The 20,500-nt window shown below is 39.9% G+C and overlaps 1 protein-coding gene across 4 annotated transcripts in view; it reads left to right on the top strand.

The window, feature by feature from the left end:
• The window catches only part of dlgap4b (discs, large (Drosophila) homolog-associated protein 4b), a 177,499-nt gene extending 160,172 nt beyond the window's left edge, over nt 1-17,327 (top strand). For all 4 annotated transcript variants that reach the window (XM_017697914.2, XM_017697911.2, XM_017697913.2 and 1 more), the window contains 6 exons: nt 8,139-8,542; nt 9,494-9,585; nt 10,899-11,410; nt 14,694-14,785; nt 15,339-15,494; nt 16,090-17,327. In XM_017697914.2, coding sequence (XP_017553403.1) covers nt 8,139-8,542; nt 9,494-9,585; nt 10,899-11,410; nt 14,694-14,785; nt 15,339-15,494; nt 16,090-16,308 — 1,475 coding nt within the window. In that variant the 3' untranslated portion in view covers nt 16,309-17,327. The remainder of the gene's footprint in view (nt 1-8,138; nt 8,543-9,493; nt 9,586-10,898; nt 11,411-14,693; nt 14,786-15,338; nt 15,495-16,089) is intronic.
• Nucleotides 17,328-20,500: the final 3,173 nt, after the last annotated feature.

Below are 20,500 nucleotides of genomic sequence, written 5' to 3'. Positions count from 1 at the left end.
ATAATGACAATCTAAACTATATAAGCTCTCAGCGTTCTGTAGAGTAGATGTGTGTGTGGTGAGAGACAGGGTGTTAAGATCTAGATTCATTCCGAAGAGAGCAGCTGCATTTTAACAGCATGACTACCATTCACATTCCAACACCTCCCTGTCTCATCACTCAGGCTACAATCAGCAAGGCCATCAACAGCCCTTAGAAGTGTGGGCAACTTTGGTAATACTTCTGTCAAAACAGTATACCTGTCCCAGTCAGCCCAATTTTCTACTAAATTGATTGTTTCTGGCTGGCAAAGATAGCAGGTTGATATGTTCTGAAGCATTAGCATTGAAAACACTGCTAGCTCTGCTGTCATGGCTGTTTTCACCAACATTGGCTGTATTTCTAAACCCACAGCTGAACAGGAAACCTTAGGTTATTGTATGAATTGTAGGGTGGATGCCAAGACACATGTTCATTCAGCAAATTTAGATTAGGGCTTAGCAGCCTATTTGACTCGAAAGCTGATAGGTCACTGTTTTGTGGCCTTTGAGTAAACTGTAATTAGCCCCAGTTCAGCATTCTTTAGGCACAGGCCCTCTTAGAACATAGGATAGAGGCCCCAACCAGTCTGCACAAGGATCAAGTTTCTGTTTGCACAGTTTAGCTATTCTCAAGTACATCTCAGGTTAACACTGTTTCAACAGTAGACAGCTTTTCAGCGACTACACATTCCAACAGAGTTGAGAACAGAAACTGCCTGGCCGCTTTACATAGCTAAAGTCGGCCATCTCAGCTGTTTACAACATTTAGAACAATGGCACTGTTTGTCAATGCAGTTGTGTTTTCCTCCAGAGTATGAAAAGCTACTTATTATTGTCTAATAGGATTGAATCGTTCCTGTACAGCTGACAGGATATTCCAAATGAGGCCTGTAAAATGGGAAATGGAGCAGTATACAAAATGCTTTTGTTATTTTGACATTATACTGCTTCACTAAAACAGCCTGAGCTAAGGTTCTGTCATACCCAATCGATCGTTTGTGCAGGAGCTTGTTATATGTTTGTAGCTATTTAATTGGCTCATTCATTTCTTTTATTCAAATGTAGGTCATTCAGAACAAAAAAAAACATTGATCTCCACTCAGCATTTGAGTAGTGAAGCCATGGACTTTAAAATATCAGGAACTGTTTTGCAAACAGCTGTAGAAGTTTTCCTTCCTATCATGTGTAGCCTTCTTCCTACTTCCTCTCCTTTGTGTTGATTCCTGTTTAGCATGTCCCGTTTCATACATAGTTTTATACATGCCCCAGAAGTGACCCCTCCAGACCATCAATGAGCATTATCTCAAGTCACATTTGCGGCATACTTATGCCAGTGAACACTGGGAGGCATTTGTGTGTGTTTGAAGAATGACTTCAAAGCTCTCTTATCCTCAGTGTCTTCTTGAATTTCTTTGTTACTTTATGTTTCTTTTTACCATCCATGAAATTTGAATCTTATTAACCAGCTTTCTCTGCTGAATCTGAAGTCTTTGTGAGCTTGATAGTGAGGAACTATCAGGGGCTTCTAGGCCTTCAGAGATGGCCCAATGATTTCTTTGAAAGTATGAAAATACATGTCTTAATTTTAACTTCATTTTTGTGTAAAATAATCACATCAGTGTGGTATTTAAACTCCGCAAGCGTTGAAGTAGTACTGTGCTTCATTAAATGAAATGGAAAACAACAGCAGCTCTATGTCAGGATTCTTTAGTCAGAGTCACTTTAAAACTGCTATGCAGTAAATTATGTTACGTTTCAAATAAAACATGGCGTGTCTTTTACAAGCTTCGGATGTCCATGTTTTATCTAGAATGACAACAAAATGTCTATGTGAATCGCTGTTAGCATACTTTGTGTTTTTTGTCATGATTTTTAACAACTTTTGACATATATGCCCTGAACTGAAGGCCTAGCTTTAATAGTCATGGTTCACCACTGTTGCTCTAAGCTTATAGTAGTTGGGTAGGGCACTGCTTCAAGCCATGTGTTATCTCGTGTGATCCACGCTCAGTGAAATCTGCATAAGAAGTGATTTTGAATGCAGTTGCTTCACCTGGACAGCCAAACTCACAAATCTACAGGCAAAAATGCTTAATCAGCCGTCAGTGATAATAAAATTTAAGCCTTACAAGAGCTTCGCTAATTCTAGCCTTTTTCCCCCAAATCCTAATATGAGTCATTATGGAAAATGCAAACTGACCTGAAATCAGCAGATAGAGTCAGTCGCTGGTTCAACTCACTTATAGTCAGGGATCATGAATCACCCATATGAAAATATAATTATGCCATGTTGTTGAGGTCTACATTGAACATATTGTAATATATTTTAAAGCTTTTGATTTTTACGTAGAAAAGTAGAATGTGAAAGTTTGGAAGTCGACTGTGCATTCTGTTGGGAAAGAGCATGAGATAAAAGCTTGCTGAGATGTGTCCCTCTCAGGAAACTACATATTTTGAACCACCCTTCTGGGCTTAAGTTCATTTCTAGTCTTACACAATCCATTGAGAGATTATTATTAAACCACTGAATTCTGTCCAAGCTTGGCTGGGGCCTGGTCACTCACCAACAGTGGAGGTATCATTAATCATACAAGGTTAGTCATGATGCTGTAAGCCGTCTCCAGACAGGGGAGTAACACCACACCAGTGTAGACTCAACTGACTCAGACTAACACCAGCCTCTGTGCTCTGTGACTGGAATTCCCCCTTCCCCTACTCCCCCTGCAAAACTGATTCAGAAATCTGAACTCAAATTTGGGATTAGACAGAAAGTTGTAGTGAAAAACAGATGCAAGCTCTGTTACTATAAGTCCATATTATTAAGATTAGTAGGGATGCACCTACATTGTGTGCCATTGTCAATGTCGTTTTTTTTTCATGATCTGCTAGAACTGAATGATTTAGGGACAATATCCAATTGCTTTTAATGTAAAGTTTTAAAAGTAAAGTTTTTTAATGTAAGTTCAGGTCTAGGTCTGTCATTTTGGCCAAGAGGCTTGAATGTTTAAAACTGGGTGTTTGGTCACTTTTGATTATTCTAATTCATCTAAAGGCAATTCAGAAGCTCCATGTTAAATTTGCCCACTTTAAACCTAGGCAAATAGTGTTGATACACTCTTGGTTCTTTGGCTTGTAGCAATAGTGGAACCCTTTTTGGTGCTAAATAGAACCCTTTTCAAAAAGCTTCTATGTAGAACCATCTACAGCACATTCTCCATCAATTTGAAGAACACTTTCATGATACAGAGAAACCTTTAATCATGCAAAAGGTTCTTTGGGTGTTCATGGTTGTATATAGAACCTTTTTTTTTTACTAAAGAATGCTTGAAGAACCCTTTTTAGGAGTGTATAATTATAAATACAGCTCATGAAAATTGTGCTCTTTAAATTGACATAAAACAATCTTTCAGCCCTACATTGTACATTTATGAAATATAAAAATTGGGACTGCATCTATGTGGATTGGCTTTATGGAGAAATATAACATTGATTTCTAAAGAGTTGCAAAAGCAGTAAAATTAAAACTAATAATAAATGTTTTGTGATTTTAGCACAGTATGCCTGTGCCAGCTAAATGTTCTGCTCTTCTAGAGTACAAATGCTTCATCAATAATCAGTTTGAAATACGGGTCAAATTTAAACTTGTCAATGCCAATCGTTTTGAAACATTTATCTTCCAATACTGATATGATTCCAGTATCATTGTGTATCCCTTATGATTAGGGATTAGGTATAAATGTGAGTATCAAATGATCTTGGAATCAGAATGAAAATGGACAGCCTTACTTTTTGTCTTGCTAACTCAGACTGGTATTTAGTGGTGCAGTGTTAGTTGAAGGTGGGGGCCATGAGGCTTGTGTCTATGTCATGAGGATGGTATTTAAAGACTGTTCAAACTGTCCTCTGTATCCACTCCAGATATGTAGAGTCAGTCGCCTAGACTTCTGGAATCTTTAACAGAAAAATGGGAGGATAGTCCTAACACTGTTGATGTGAGTGCTTTCAGCAGATTTGACATGCAGTCCCATCTTACACATTGGGCAATAGCACGGATGTGTAATTAAGTTCATGACTACATGCTTTTTTGTTAAGCAGCATCGTCATCAGCAACGAATCAACATCATTCAGCAGTAATAATTCACCACTGAACGTGGATCAAATTCAACAACACCTTTGTCCTGCTTGTTTTCCTCAAACTCTCACATATTTGGGCAGTGGTCAGCAGTGACTGAGCACAGTTTGAAAATATACTGTCAGACCAAATAAGAAGAGGAGTGCAGATGTAGCTTTTTTTCTTCTCAACTTTTTAGGAGAGATATATGTGAGAAGTTGGAGATAAAAAAAAAAGTGCTTTGACACAGGCTCAAAAAGAACGTCCAGGTCAATGTTAAGGTCTTAAACGCAAAATGAACATTATACTGATGAAAATATGATGACAGTAGCAGACAATTGACTTCCATCCTTGGAAGACCCGTCCTTCACCAAGTTTTGAGTTCTCTCATATTCTCCATAGTCTCCATATTGCCCAAACTTACATAGTTGTGTTAAGGCTATGTTTCCTATTCATTCAGAGCACATTAAAACACACACTGACATACACAGAGTATGAAAAACTAAATTAGTATAAAACTGTAGTGTAGCACAAAAACACACCCTAATGTCTAGGTCAGTGTGTACAATATGCAGAAAGCAAAACAAACACACACACACACACACCATGTGGCGAGATTCCTGTGGTCTCTTTGCCATCATTTCCTTCTGATTTCAGGTCGGCCGTCTGCCAGCTCCACCCAAATCCCCCAAAATATGCCCGTGTCACCTCATGATGCCCCACACACACATACATAGACACAAAACCCACATTTCTCCTAGCATAACAAACACCTCTGCAGACCCCCCCCCCCGAATGCACCCGCAAACCCACAGGATCGCCTACACACTCATAAATTCTCTCTCTGTCTTTCTCTTTGTGTCTTACTGTGTGTCTCTGTCCCTGTCTCTCTCTCTGTCTGTCTTTCTCTCACTGTCTCTTTCTCTCTCTGCCTCTCTCCTTTGCTCTTTCTCTCTCTCTCTCTCTCTCTCTCTCATTCTTTCTCTCACAAGCACACACACTGGGCACTCACCCACCTACTGAGACCTCATAAGGGCTGGAAAAACAACAGTGGTGTTGGAAAAAGGGGAGCAGTGGAGTGAATTTGCGTCAGAGTGCTCTGCTACCATAAACATGGGCAGCTCACACACATGCAGTGAGAGATGGAGATGCTCTCAGTCAAAGGCCAAACTATGGATCCCCACTGCGAGCGGCCAATTTTCTGCAAAACAATCTCTCCTCCATTTATAGCTGATAGTAGAGGTGTAACAATATGCCCGTTTCAGGATATATGTATTGTGGTTTTTGTTGTGAAATATGACCATTTCATTTAACTCTTATGTATTGTAATGTAAATGGTTTCAGGCTGGAGATTTCTTTTTCTAATTCATGGTCTTTTAGGAATATCAAGGAGTGCTAAAAAAGGCTGCCTTAAAAGTGTGAATGAATTAAAATTCAAATAATATGTTGACCGAGCTTAAGACACAGATTTGTGTTCTGTTAACTTACCTTTTTTTACTGTGATGAAATGCAGCGATCTTGGAGTGTTATAACAGATTCTTATCTACTGACAAATTGTCCTCAATTTTTAACAGTTTATAACATGATTCATATAAAATGCTACCATAGTGGTGGGTGAAATAGCAAAACGTAATTCTCATGATACTTTAAGAAGTTTTCATGAAACACGTCTCCTGTATTTTCCTATATGACCTATAAGTTAGAACAGACAAACTAGTGCCATATCTGAAAATATCAAAAAATATCAGTACAATTATTTGTATGTTATTTGTAACTTTGCACATACTATGCTGCACAAAAGCCAGCTAAATTATACTTTTTCTAATCAAACATGAAATTGAGAAGTGGCTTTTGAGTGGTGCCAATATCTACGACATGCTCAGATAAACACATTGTGACATATTGGATAAGTATCGTCATATTACCCACCTCTAGTGCCACATTGAAAATAAGAGGCAGCTGGATATTTAGCTCAGTGAGTCATGCATAATTATACAGAAACGTTTTGGTCAAGGTGTAGTAGCAGCACTTAAATATAGCATGTGTCCAGTTACCTCACTCATGATATTTAAGTCATAGAATTGCATCACAGATCAACTAATTTCATAATAATAAACTGTTTGATTGGCAGTTACATGTGTGGAGCAAAATCTGTCAATTCCAATCTTGGTTGATTCCGGCTGTGCATCTCTAGTGTGGATTTATGTCAGTATGTTTGATATCACATATTGTTGTCTTAAAATCTAGCTGTTTTTTAACCCCTTAAATAGCCAGGACCTGCTAAGAGGCCCCGTGTTTTACTACACACTTCTAGAACCTAAAAACAGCTCCACCAGTTTGCATTGAAGTCCCTGTATTAAATGAAAAATAAGCCTAAGTATGTAATAAGCCTGAGTTTTTAAGGGATTAAGGATATAAAGATCCATATCATAGCACTCCTTGATCGCAGTGAACTCCCCGTCTTCAGGGATACTCATCTGAGCACGTTGTGTGCGCATGTATGCTGACGTTGAGACACAATTGCTTCTAGTCCATTATATACAGGATGTTGAACTTGTGTACCACTCATATAAAGGAGACTGTGTAAACCCCACTTAGTGCTTGAACAGCGCTTCATCACAGACTGTGTGAGGTCCACTTCATCATGAATATAATGGATGCTCTTGTAAACACTCAGCACACGCCTGCTTCAGCCTTTTGTCCGGGCCATATCACAAGCAAGCCTCAGTTCTGCTGGTTTAATGACCTGGAGAATGCAAAGTTGTGCACATACAGATTGATTTTATGCACATATAGGTCCACAGTTAACCTAATGGGTCGTTAATGGATGGAGAAACAGAAAGAGAAAGAGGGAAAGGAAGATGGATGGAGTAAGGAAGTGAGAGAGGAGAGAAATCAGAGAGAGAGGAGATCTTTGGCTGTTTGGTGTAATAAGGTTATCGGGGGGAACATTAGAGCCAGTGAATGGACTGCACTTCATTTCCTGTGTTTTTTCCCACTCACATTCTATCCCAGAATGCTTTGGGGTGTGGGCTGAATGGATCTTTGTCTTCACCATACCCTTTCTATGAAGCACACCCAAACAGATAGCTGTGAATACTTGCTGTTGGTCAGCTGTTTTCTGCATTTCCAGAAGGCCTGAAATCATATTACAGCTAATTGTATGTCTTCGCTTGTGCGTCACAGGGAGACACTGTGTAAGCAAATGGTATGTGGAAACTGTATTAGTTGGTTTGCAGTCATCTTTATAATACCAAAAACTGCATTCCCTGTAACTTAAAACAAAGTTAATATGTAAAAAAAACAAGTTGGAAGTTCTGTGGTAGCCATTTTTCTTACTTTCTGTATTATTAGATCAGTGGTTGCAAATCCTGGTCTGGAAGAAGCCTTGTTCCTGCATGTTTTAGTGTTCTGCCTGTTGTAACACACCACTACAGGAAGGGTTTCTAAATGTTTGATTAGTTATATCAGGTGTGTTAAAGCAGGAACAACACTAAAATGTGGATATTTTGAGGTGCTCCTGCGCGAGCATTGGGAACCACTGTCTGAAACCCTATACATGTTGGGGTAGTTTTACCACAGGAGGTACTGCACAGTAATTTGTAAGATATTTAAATGACTGATTAGCAGCATCAGGGTGCTACTTTAAAAATGTCTTCCAATATGGGTTATTTTAATATGTAATCTGCAACATAATCCAAATAATTGCTGAAATAAAATGCATAAAATAGGTAGAAATATGTTCATGTCTTAATACTTTGTTAAATATGTGTGCTTAAGCCTTAACTGTGGTAAGTGGTAAATCGAGTTGAACAGGACATATTTGTTACATAATAATAATAATAATAATAAGTCAGATAAAAACTATGGACTGTAATCACTTAAATTATGTTGTTTCACATTATTTCAAAGGTAAAAACAAATCCAGTTTAAACAGGGTTTTAGAGGTAAATAGCTGTATTTGCATGTTAGACTAATCTGTTACCCTTCCTGCTCTTCTCTACAGTCTCAACATGTATAACCACATGTAAGAAGGTAGCTCCACCCCCCGTGCCCCCTCGGACCACCTCCAAACCCTTCATCTCCGTCACAGTGCAGAGCAGCACCGAGTCAGCCCAGGACGGTTACCTGGACAACCACGACCGCAAGAGCGAGGTCAACAGTCAGTCAGGCCACAGCAACTCTTCGGACAGCCTCGACAGCACACGGGCCAACAGCTTGGCCAAAGGTTCGCGGCCGCAGCTGCCTCTCGCCACTTCCCGAGAGCCGCAGATCCCCGCGGCTGTTGTGGTTTCTCCAGAACCCCCTCGAGAGACCCATAATGACCAGGTGAAGGGGGGCGCTCTCACAGCAGACGAGCCCAGAACAGAGCCTGTACCCCGCCGGAAACTCTCCTCCATCGGAATACAGGTGGGTGGAAAACACAGACAGACCCCAGGCCCACCTTTTACTAGAATTTAGTCTACATTTTGTCATTAGTAATGTGGAGCTTATTCAGTCTCTGGTTGGTGGTTTGGGATTGGGACAGAATTTTGTTGGGCTGCAGTTGGATTTGGATTCAAAATTGGTCCTGTGGATTGATCTCAGATCTCAGACACAGTGTGCTGATCTTCAGGACTAGACCAGTATTTCAAGAATTCTTATGTATGGTTGTGAAGAATAGAAGTCAGGACCCTCAACAGCTCCTGCAGTGTTTTCCAACCCAGTCCTCAGGGCCCCGAGACAGTTCACATTTTTTGCTCCAACCTAGCTCACAACACCTAGGGCTAGAGGAAAAATGTGGACCATCTGAGGGGTTTTGGGTAACACTGCCTAGAGTATCAAGGGTTAATCATATGACTTTGAGCAAATCTTACACTGGGCTCAGGGATTCAGAGCCTAAGCAAGAGCAAGCAGTTTCCAAAGCAAAGCATTTAGCCCTGCAGCTATATTCCCAGTGTACCATTTAAAGCTCCTTGGGCAGTAACTTTATGTGTATGGCAGAGGTGCCAAACTTCAGCCACAGAGGACCATAGCACTGCCCAGATGTTTTTTCTTCTCTCCTTGTCTACAGCACTGCACAGCTTAGCACAGAGGCACAGCTCTTTTTTTAATCAGGTCATGAAGGTCTTGTTAATTACCTGGTGAGTTGAGTAAGCGTGTTAGAGCAAGAAAACACTGAAATCAGCAGAACTGGCCTGCCAGGACTGGATATCTGTCCTAACATTGTATAGAAACCATTAGTGCTCTTATTTCTGATTGCTGCCTGGTGTTTATGCCTGCAAAATACCTTGAACTTTTAGTTATATTGCTTTCTTCTGACATAAGTGAGCATTAGATTGAATAAATGTTCCTAAACACAGTCCTCTGATTAAATGCTAGGTGGACTGCATCCAGGAAATCCAGAACAGAGTGGAGACACCACCACTGGCCAGATTCCAGTCGATTGGAGTACAAGTGGAGGACGGCTGGACGTGAGTTTTTGCTGTCTCGCTGTTTTCCTCTTCCTGTTTCCTGTAATAAGAAACAGATGATTTTATTAATATGTGTCAAGCAATTAAAGTTGTTACCTGTATCGTACATGCTGTAGTTCTGTTTTTGTTTTTGTAGTATTTTGCAAGTGCAAGCATACATTTATTGTGTGATATATACGTTGTCATGCACTGCAGTAAAGATCGCTGTGTATGACGTAATCATATCAGTTTTGCACTGCATTTCCTGCCACAACCTCCTGCTCAAATCTGCTGCTCTGTCTCTGTCTGCTGTAACAGTAGATACAACACATATTCAGCACTTTTCAGTCAAGATTTCACTTTGTGCTGTTTCCCGTTGTATGTATTGGTTTTATATCAGTGACACGTAAGACAGAAGCCAAGGTCAGGTGCTAGTCATGCTGTTCCTTGACACAGCACTTTAACAAGAACCTGCCAGTCAAGACTAAATATGATACATTGCATGACTAGAGTTGAGATAAGATTGTTCAGTAGCAAAGTCATTACTGTTCACTATGGCAGCGTAATTTAACCCTGGGAATCTGGAGTTATTATTACAGTGTCACTCCAATGTTAAAACAGTTTCACTGAAAATGAAAAATGAGGCTCACCTGCCAAGCAGGTCAACATGTCTCAAGTTTATTGTCTTGCTATACATTTGATTGCTGCTGTCGCAATGAAAACTCATCTCCAAAATGATAACTTTAGAGCAGAAGGAAAAAACATACTTTACTTTTAAATCAGTAATACTTTGCTTGTAAGTCAGTACAAGCCATCTTTTAGTCTGTACATGAAATTTACACACAGTGTAAATGGCAACGAACATTTTCAAATTATGTCAAAAACTGAAAAACGACAGAAATGGAGATGCAAGGTTTTGTTCTGACAGCAATGATATATTACATAATTATTGAAATGTAATCACATAGTTAAATATTTACATGGCTAGTTTGCATGGCATTTACATTCACAGTTAAATTCAGTGTATATTCTGTATTGACAGGTTTATGTTTGCATTTCCAGTTTTTCCTATTTGTTTTGAATTCAAACGATAAAAAATGACCAAAATGTAAAGCTGTATTTCTTTCCTCAAACCATGACAGCACAATAAAGCCTTTTCTCAAATTTAAATCATAAAATATCGTTGAGATTGGACAGATATTAACAGAATTTCTCAGTTTGTTTCAATGTGCTACGAGTAACAGTAACTCGGACATAATTACAGCATGCTTTGTTGATTTGTTAATGGACTAATTCCTGATTTGTGTCCATTTGTGTGATTTGTGTGTACGCAGACTCAGCCGCTCCAGTAGTATGGCCTCGAAGCAGGAAACTGACTCAGATACACAAGACCTCTCGCTTACTTCTGTCACCACTGTCACGTCCAACAACACTTCCAGACCCGCCGAGAAGAAAGTCATGGTCAACAGCTCTAGTCAATCAGTGGACTTCTCCACACAACTCTCCCTCGACAATGGTAGCCATGACGACGATGTTGTGACAACCAGCGGCCCCTCTCGGCAACTCCTGACCAACCGCTCGACGACGAGGAGTAGTTCTTCCTCTTTCTCTGAGAGTTTAGACCCCGCCCTCGACCCCTCCTCACTACCCCCACCTGACCCCTGGCTTGAGAGTGGGAATGGGACCGGGAACGGAGGCCCCGCCCAGACGTCTACAGGTGGGATGTCGGCATGCAGACGGGATGGTCACTGGTTCCTGAAGCTCCTGCAAGCGGAGACTGGACGGATGGAGGGATGGTGCAAACAGATGGAGGAGGAGACCAAAGAGCATCAGCTCTCTGAGGAGGGTAAGAGGGCCTATATTGTGGAATTTTGAAATAAAGAAGCATGAAGTTGAACAAGTACATCCTGTTTGATTCAAAGGGGTAAAGTGTGGTTGGAAAATGGTTTTGATAAAACCACACAAATGTTATAGCAAAAAAAAAGCAAAAAAAACAAGAAAATGTAGCATATGAGCTCATTAAAATTGTTCTGAAGGCCAGATGTACACGTGCAGGCGCATTGCAATATGCAGGAGGAGAGAAACACAGAGTTTCTCCGTGCACATGGCCAGTAGACTGCACGTTTCGTACATAACATTGGCAGAATATGTCTAATTCAAGCCTGATTCTGGCACAAAAGGCTTAGCACATTGATGCCTGAATAGAAAAGTAACTGAAGGAACTTTATACACAGTAGTGTAATGTATGGTATGTATGTATGATGTGAATGTATGATAAAATAATGCAAGCACTTTTCTGAAGTGTTCACTTTCAAGTGTCCAAAACATTAGAGCTTACTTAATTGAATATTATCAGAATCGATTAGAATTAATTGAAAATACAACTCCAATACAGTTGAATTACCACCTTCAGACTGATGCATGATGATGAACTGATGCATTTTTACACCACTTCTGTGTGTGTGTCTGTCTGTCTGTATTTTTACACCACTACTCTGTGTGTGTGTGTGTGTGTGTGTGTGTGTGTGTGTGTGTGTGTGTGTGTGTGTGTGTGTGTGTGTGTGTGTGTGTGAGTGTGTGTTGCCATTGGCTAAAATAACTCATGCCTGTCCGAGTCCTTAAAACCGAAAGCCATGATTGGCATGCGTTTCCCGCAGGCTGATCCCAGAGTTCATCTCCAGGACAAACACATTTGCAATGTGTGCCTATGTGTGTGCACTCTAGGCTGCTGCTGTGGCGCTAATCTATGGTTTAATCAGGACCTGAGTAGATTATCATAATTCCTCAGATTACACGCCTGTCTGTCTGCTCACACCAGGTATCACACACACACATACATACTCCAGTCACTGCACACCCACACAATGGCTCCAACATCAGTCTGTATCTATACTGATGTACACACACACTGATGAACATCCATAAAATACACAAAGAAGCTCAAAGCCTAGACGTACCCGGACATTAAGACTTTAGCTCATTGCTTCTGTTGCTACATTAATTTAAAGGCTGAGGTTAGAATTAATTTCTTAAACAGCCCTCCTAGCCCTCCTAAGGTCCTATTCTGAAGTGTTTCAGAGATCCAGAGAGTAAATCACACTCAAATAAGGCCGGGTGTACACGTCATTCGGCCCATAACTTCATCAGGATAACTTGATTATACAGTGATCTGATTGCACGCGTACACACTTGGACAGAAGCTCTTCCCAGTACCTTCTTTCATAGAAAGAGGAAGAGTTTCACTGAAAGAGCAAGAGGGCCATGTTGAGTGGGTGTGGGAAAGATATATAAAGAGTGAAGGGCTTGTTTCAGGGTTGCTCCCAGCTTTACTAGAATGGTCATTACAGCAGACTCAACAGAGCCACGACGCTCCCCTACAAGAATTTGATAGCTCTCCTTAGTGATGCACAACTCCAGATTTTCAGGTTTTTCCAGGTACTCTACACCCAACTCCTTTGCTGCTGGATGAAGATGACTCCCTGACTCTTTAATCAATAGCCGAGTGGTAGATAAAGGGATTTAAGAGAGATTAGACCATTCTAAATGTAGTTTACACAGTGATATGAGAATCTATGCTGTCTGACTCACAGAGTCATTGGCCAGGACTTGACCCTGACATCAAAAAATGGACTCTTTTGGAATCCACTCTCCATCTCTCAACCTACAGCATAATGAAATGTCCGGAATGTTATGTGGGACCACTTTTTGCAAGATGGCGTGAACTACATTACTAACTGTAATGCTGTAATAAAATTCAGTTGTAGCAAAAATACAGTGACATACAATATCGGTGGCAAACATCTGCAAGTATGAACCATGGTTGGGATAGTGTAGTGGTTAACACCTTTGCCTTCTATGCTGTAGCCTGGGTAAGCACCCTACACTATACCAATAAGAGTCCTTGGGCAAGACTCCTAACACCACCTTCGCCTACCTGTGTAAAACAATCAAATTGTAAGTCGCTCTGGATAAGATCGTCAGCCAAATGCCGTAAATGTAAACCAAGAAAAGACAGCTCACTATTATGTCCATGTTCTCAGGGAGAAAGTGCAGTGCACAGAATTGAGAGCTGCTGGGGCTGGTAACTTTAGTTAGAAAAGGAAATAGTCAAAAAGAAAGAAGAGAATTTGCAGGTCATATAAAAATGCTGCTGGTATTCTAGGGACAATGAACTGACCACTCCATTGAATGTGTGTGTGAGTACATGGATCATGAACAGCAGAAAATGCAACCAACATTTACGACTGAACTTTGAAGGTATGGGAAAATATCCCTGCAAATTTCTTTGAAAAACTAAAAGCAAGTCTTCCAAAAAGAATGGAAGCTGTAATGAATGCAAAGCATGGACACAGTTAATACTTACAGTTTCATCTTATATAATTATCCATGAAATCTTTGTTTTCTGCTGTTTTCCTAATGCTGAAGAAATGAGCATACTTAGGCATTTTTACTGGACATTAAGTAAAAGTGGGGTGGACTTTTGGCACAGTACTATATGTTTGGGGTGAGGGACAATGGTGTAAGTGTAATATTTTGATGAACCAAGTTTCAAGTTTGTTTGTCATTCTCACAATATGTCAGGACATTTATGCACTGAAATGTGTGAGGTTTGTGGTGATGCTCAGGTAATCACTCTACAGAAAGTAAATAAGTAAAAGTAAAATATAAAAAAATAAATTGAAATATATTAAATATACACAAAATATAGAGACAATATACACAAAATATAGAGACAATATACATTTAAAAGTAGCTTAAGTAACTCAGTGTTATTGTTCTTTAAAGTGGCTTAGTGTTAATGTGTTATTGTCCATAGCAGAGATATGATATAATAATAATACTGACAGAGTGACTGTGTGAAAATGGTAATTGGGGAAGGACCCACAGCTTCACAGCTTGTTCAGAAGCCCGACAGCCTGTGGGTAGAAACTTCATTAACCGGGTTGTCCTAGCCTGTATGCTACGAAATCTCCTGCCTGATGATGGGATGGTGAACAGGCTGTGTGCTGGGTGATGCTGTCTGACCAGATCTAATTGTAATAAGGCCTGTAATCCCATAAGAATATTTACTGTTAATTGGTGTTTTTTATTTTTTTCTTTCCCCTGTGTGTGTGTGTGTGTGTGTGTAGTGTTGGGTAAGGTGCGCAGTGCTGTAGGCAGTGCTCAGCTCCTCATGTCTCAGAAGTTTCAGCAGTTTAGAGGGTTGTGTGAACAAAACCTGGTGAGTCTCTCTCTCTCTCTCTCCCTTTCACTCTCTCTGTGTCTTTCCCACTTCATTCCCTCCTTCCTATGTACACACACAGCAAAAGTACATAATCACAAGATTACAGACATTTCAAATTTTGACGTTTCTTTGAGCACACCTGCTGTAACCTAACCAGCACCACAGAACATTTGAGACTGTAGCATGCATTGAGGCCCACTGCCACTCTGTAAATGATGTGCTCTAAAAAAGTAGCGTCAAGCCACAGTATGTTGATTTACTAGGTCAGCTCATTAGTCATCAAAGGGCAGAGTTCAGAAAGTCCAGAGTTCAGATGTTCATGTTGTTTCAAGCAAGTTTTGAGATCAGATCAACATGATACAACATGATGTATAATAATGACTGACGTTAAGAATGAGGCGAGGTCAGAGTGCCTCAAAAGTGTAGTTTAAAACGCATGAAGATTGTGCTTATGATTAACGTTGTAACACTGCCCTCTTGTGTACAAATGAGGTAGGATAGGTAAACCATTTGAGGCACGTCCTTCATAGTTCTCTCTGTCTCTCTATAGAATGTGAATGCTAATCCCAGGCCCACGGCTCAGGACTTGGCTGGTTTTTGGGATTTGCTGCAGCTCTCAATAGAAGACATCAGCCTCAAGTTTGATGAGCTCTACCATCTCAAAGCCAATGACTGGAAATTAGATCGAGATTCACCCGACAAACAGGTACACGGTAAAGCATATGCAGTCATTCCTGGTATTATGTGTTTTGTTGATTTTGAAAATCTCTCTCCTCTCTACAGCTTAAATATGGTGTTTTATTTTCATGTTTTATGCACAATTTCTATTTATTTGCTGAGTTTAATATTAAAAAATCTAAATATAAAAAGTGCCAACTGAACGCACTTCATGTTTTAGTTTAATCAGTTCAGAAAAATAAACAGTAATTATTCATTTAAGTGATCTAAAGTACGTTCTCTTTGTAGAAACTGTTTTCATTTATTTAGAGTATTTTGCATAAAACTCTGCTTGCATACAGCAGCACACAGACATATTATACTGCACTACACTACCATCCAAAAGTTTCCTTTAAAATGTTGATATTAAGTATATTAAAAGTCATATTAATAAATCTTATTTTATTCAATTATCTGTCAGATAGATTGTGATATTGTATTGATAAGTGAAATATGAATAAACTGTTATGTTTTTGTTCAGTATTTAACTTTTTTTAGAACAATTAGACAATCTGAAACATCTGAAGCTGTTAGCATCACATCCTGTATCTTCCTTCATTGTGAATGTTGTGCCTTCACTTCAGGAGAACCAGAAGCAGGCTCCTCCTGTGCCGAAGAAGCCTGGGAAGAGTAAGCCAGTGCTGGGACGGGAGAAGAGCGGAGAAGCAGTCGATAAGCAGAGGCAAGAGGCCCGTAAGAGGCTGATGGCGGCCAAAAGAGCCCAGTCTGTCAAACAGAATTCAGCTACAGAGAGTGCAGACAGCATTGAGATCTACGTCCCTGAGGCCCAAACACGGCTGTGAGAGAGAAAGAAGGGGTTAAACGACTGGAGCAGGAAGAGAAAAGGGGGAGAGAGAAGACAGAACAGCGTGAGGAGACAGGCATCGAACAAACCTGCTCCAGCATAAAATGCTGCTTTTTTGGTGGCATTGTATAATCATGAAAGGAGAGACCAGAGAGAGTGGAAATTATGGACAAGACACATGAAGAGCTCTTTTTAGAGACTGCCAAGGAAAACCTCACACAGACTTTATTGTTAGTACATCAATTATTATTATTATTATTATTATTATTATTATTGAAAATGTTATAGATAATGAAATCACCTAAATTCTATATCAGACTGTTTTAAATGTTCTAATATCTTGGATAAGAGATCTTCTAATATGTGGTGTAAAGTAGCCACACCTTTTTTCTTTTTTTGCCCCCCCCCCCCTCCACCCCCCACTGCTCCCCCTCTCCACCCTCCACCGCCCCATTCAGTAAAAACAGCCTTCTCTGTAGTTTGCATAGAACACACACACCTACACACACACACAGGCTCAGAGGATTCCTCGTTGTGTCTGCCCTCTCTGGAATATTTGTCTTCCTGTTAATTCATGTGCTTTTTAAATTTCAGTCCATCACTGTCTCTATTATGAGCTGTAGACATCTTGAAGTGATGACAAGAGGATAAACACATGCCTTTCAGAATGAAAAAAGAAGGAACACAAACAAGGAATCATACACAGAATTCCGTATTGAAAAGGATTAAAGATCACTAATCAGTAGTATGTGTAGGATGTCACATGTTGGGGAGAAATAGATGCTTTTTCCATTTTGGAGAAATGATTGCATGGAGTTTTCTCTCTGCTCCAATATCAAGAGAAGTCTGTTACATGTGATGGACAAATAAGTAAAAAAAACATGTATTGCTTGTTTAGATTTTTTGTATTTTGTCATAGAGAGTGGGGAAGAAGAGGTCAACTGAACAAGTCTTAAAGGGGAATCCAGACAATTTTTCAAATGTTCAAATTGTTTTAAAATAAAATTCAGTTTTTCAGATGTAAGCCAAGTCATTCTAAGTAGGTGGGAAACAGTTTGTTGTGGAAAAAAACTGACTCGGTTTTCTTCACAGTGCTGGTACCAGGAACCAGGGGTCACAGTGTCTGCAACACCTATATAGCCATTTTATTTGTTATCCCAAACCACCAGTGAACCTACACACATTGAATTTTTATATTTTCATATGTAATATTGATGATGGTAACATTGTGGTAAATATTTTTTTAAATATCTCTGGGGAAGATTTTGCCTCATAACACTCTGCATGTACCCCTCCTCTATAAATGGATTGAAAAATGTGATGTCTACACCATAAATGGGGACTATTTTCTGTAATAACATTTATTGAGATAGCTTTCAGAGGCATTAAATGCTTCAGACATCTGGTTCCCATCACTACCCCATGAACAATTCTAACTGAACAGGTTTCGTTAGAATGGAGCATTTCACATCAGACCACTCTGGATGACTTTGCTTACATTTTAACAAATTAAATAAACAGCAATTTAAAAAATGCAGTGGAATTCCCCTTTAAGCACATTTACATGGAGTTTGGAACGAGCTGTTGCACACCTCAGGCCTAAAGTCTGTACCCCTGGTCATCTCAGCCATGTTGAAGACTCAGGTCCAGCTCCTTTACACATGTAGCTCTCCCTTTACTTCACACTGCTGCTGTGGACTGACCACAGATCAAAACAACTGTCTGCTTCATGCCTTTTGGAGAGAGGATGAGGCTTCTCAGTCCAGGTTTTTCTCTGTAAGGCTTCAGCTACAGCTCAGTGCAGTTTCAGGCCAGTCTAAACTGTTGACGCTGGGTTTTTTTCAGTCATTTTAAATATTCATTTCATAGGTTTGTAACTCCACAGCAATAGCAAATAATGTATAGTTCAAAGTAAACCATGGAGTGCCCCCTGTGGTGTATTTTGGTACTATAGGTTATAGGTGTTAATTGTTGTAAGCCCAAGTCCCTGAGCTGGTGTGGTCAAAGTAAAGGCATTTTATAATGTTTTGCATAGTCAAATAAGTTTTTCCTTCCTAATGTCTTTCAGTTTTATACATCATTACTCTTCCTCAAACTCTTTGATGAAGACATTAAATGATGTTACTTTTCAGACAAACTGGTTGCCATTTCAAGTTGTTTTTCAGTTGTTTAGGGAGAAAGTGCACAGTTTAAGCTTGTATTTAGGCCAACAGTTTAATGATTAGTTTAGCCACTTACCTACTTACTTTTTAAATCACTATGTGTAATCAATCATGCAGAGCCATGAGTGGGCAATTCTTAGATTTAAATTTATCTGTATTGCTTTATCAATGGTTTATTTTTTATCAATCAGCCTATGTAGTTATCAGTCCAAAGCCAGACTAAAAAGAGCACATTGTCTTTTCCTCAGGGGTGATGTGAGTTCATTTGCCTCGTGGGCAGCAGGAAGGAGATAACACCTTCATAACAAAATGGCTCCTGGCTTGTCAACACACAGCGGGATGTGCTTTACATGTGTCATACCAAGCAGTCACTGAATTGGACGACATTCAGGCCTCCGTGAAATGGAGATGTGGCTGTAACTTCATGAGCATTAATTACAGGCACTTTTTGTGTGCGTTAATGATTAAAAATGGCTTTCATTAAAGCAGAGCACTGAACATGTAGGATTCCCAGACACATGTGCATGAGTCATCCAGAGAGATGCTTTCTGTACAGGATGTTCACTCACTGCATTCATAGTCCAGTTAGGAATTTGACTGGACCAATATGGGTTTAACAGCAAAAGTCCTTTCCTCTGATGACCCTTCCCTCCACTTAAGAAGGAATGAGCATTTTTAACTAGGAAAGACCTCTCCTTCACCCCCACCCGCTTTCTTTAAAAACACTCTATACGGTGAGATGGTTGAGTGATTGGGTTCTATTGTCTGCAGTGTTATGTGTTAGCCAGGTCAGTGATGGCTCCCTTTGCTGTCTGCAATAATGGTGTGAATGGGACCTCCTCTGTCCTCTGCCTGCGTCCATTTGGTGCGGGGGTGGGTCATTGACGCCTGCGGCTTTGTGTGCTGACGGCCTGCTGCTTATCCCTCCTTGGGGTTTAAAGGCAATGTCTGATGAGTCTCTGCAGACCCATGGCCATCAGTTCCCCTTAGAACACATGCAGACTGGCATTTTGTGATGGATAGTAGAGCATGCATTTCTGCTGATAGAGTTGTCCATAGTTTGAAATAACTGTCAAAAACAGGACTGTATAAAATCTTATACAGTTGCATGCAAAAGTTTGGGCACCCCTGGTCAAATGACATGTTTTGTTGATGTTCTAAGTGAAAATAAGTGAACACATCATCTACAGTGAGCACAATTACGGTTTATTTGCTGCATTTAACATTTTGGGGAAAATTAAAACTATAAAATGTGGCCTGTGCAAAGTTATAGCACATTTTATAAATATATTTATTTTTACAATATGTATATTGGAAATAAATAGAAATTGTGCAGTAAAATTAGCAGAAAAATGCCACGTGTAAGTTTGTTCCCGTAGAGGATGTGCAACTTATTTTCACAAGTCAAGAACATTGTAATTTGACAGGTATTCAAACTTTCGCATGCAACTGTATCTCAAAATAACTTCATGACAAGAGACAAAAATGTTCTCAAATTTAATGTTGGTCAAGATTGACGTCATTTTGGATGATATCTATTGGTCCACTCATTGTAACAGGTTCACGTGATGTAAAGAGGTAGCTGGCATTCCCAAATGGTGAAAAACAAAACATTCAAATATTGGGGGGACTTTTTTGATGTGAATGAATCATCTACAGGTGCCATTGCTTTTCTCAGGAAAAATGTCAGATTATCACACAAATGCTGTCTAAGCTTCTCATGCTCTCAGAGACTAGGCCAGATATTGTTATAACAGCAGTGGCTGCTCTTTGATGCCACCTAGAAATGAAGTGCAAACACGAACGAGTGAGTGCCAGCGCACAGGTCCGTCAGTCCTGGTTAAAGCGCATCTGGAAGTGGAGTCATTTTATAAGAACAAGGCTGGGAGTGCAGATAGGAGAGTGAGGGATTTGACATGAGTGAGGATTTCTCCTTGCTTCAAGAAGGGGTGAAGTAATGTGGGCCGAATCTACAATACATTAATAGCAGTTACAGTGCAGATAGTGAGGAAATTTCAAAAGAGGGAA

The sequence above is a fragment of the Pygocentrus nattereri genome, chromosome 26 (assembly GCF_015220715.1).
Source record: "Pygocentrus nattereri isolate fPygNat1 chromosome 26, fPygNat1.pri, whole genome shotgun sequence".
Lineage (NCBI taxonomy): Eukaryota > Metazoa > Chordata > Actinopteri > Characiformes > Serrasalmidae > Pygocentrus > Pygocentrus nattereri.
Note: the sequence above shows the minus strand (reverse complement) of the source record. Positions and strands in the feature narration are given on the sequence as shown.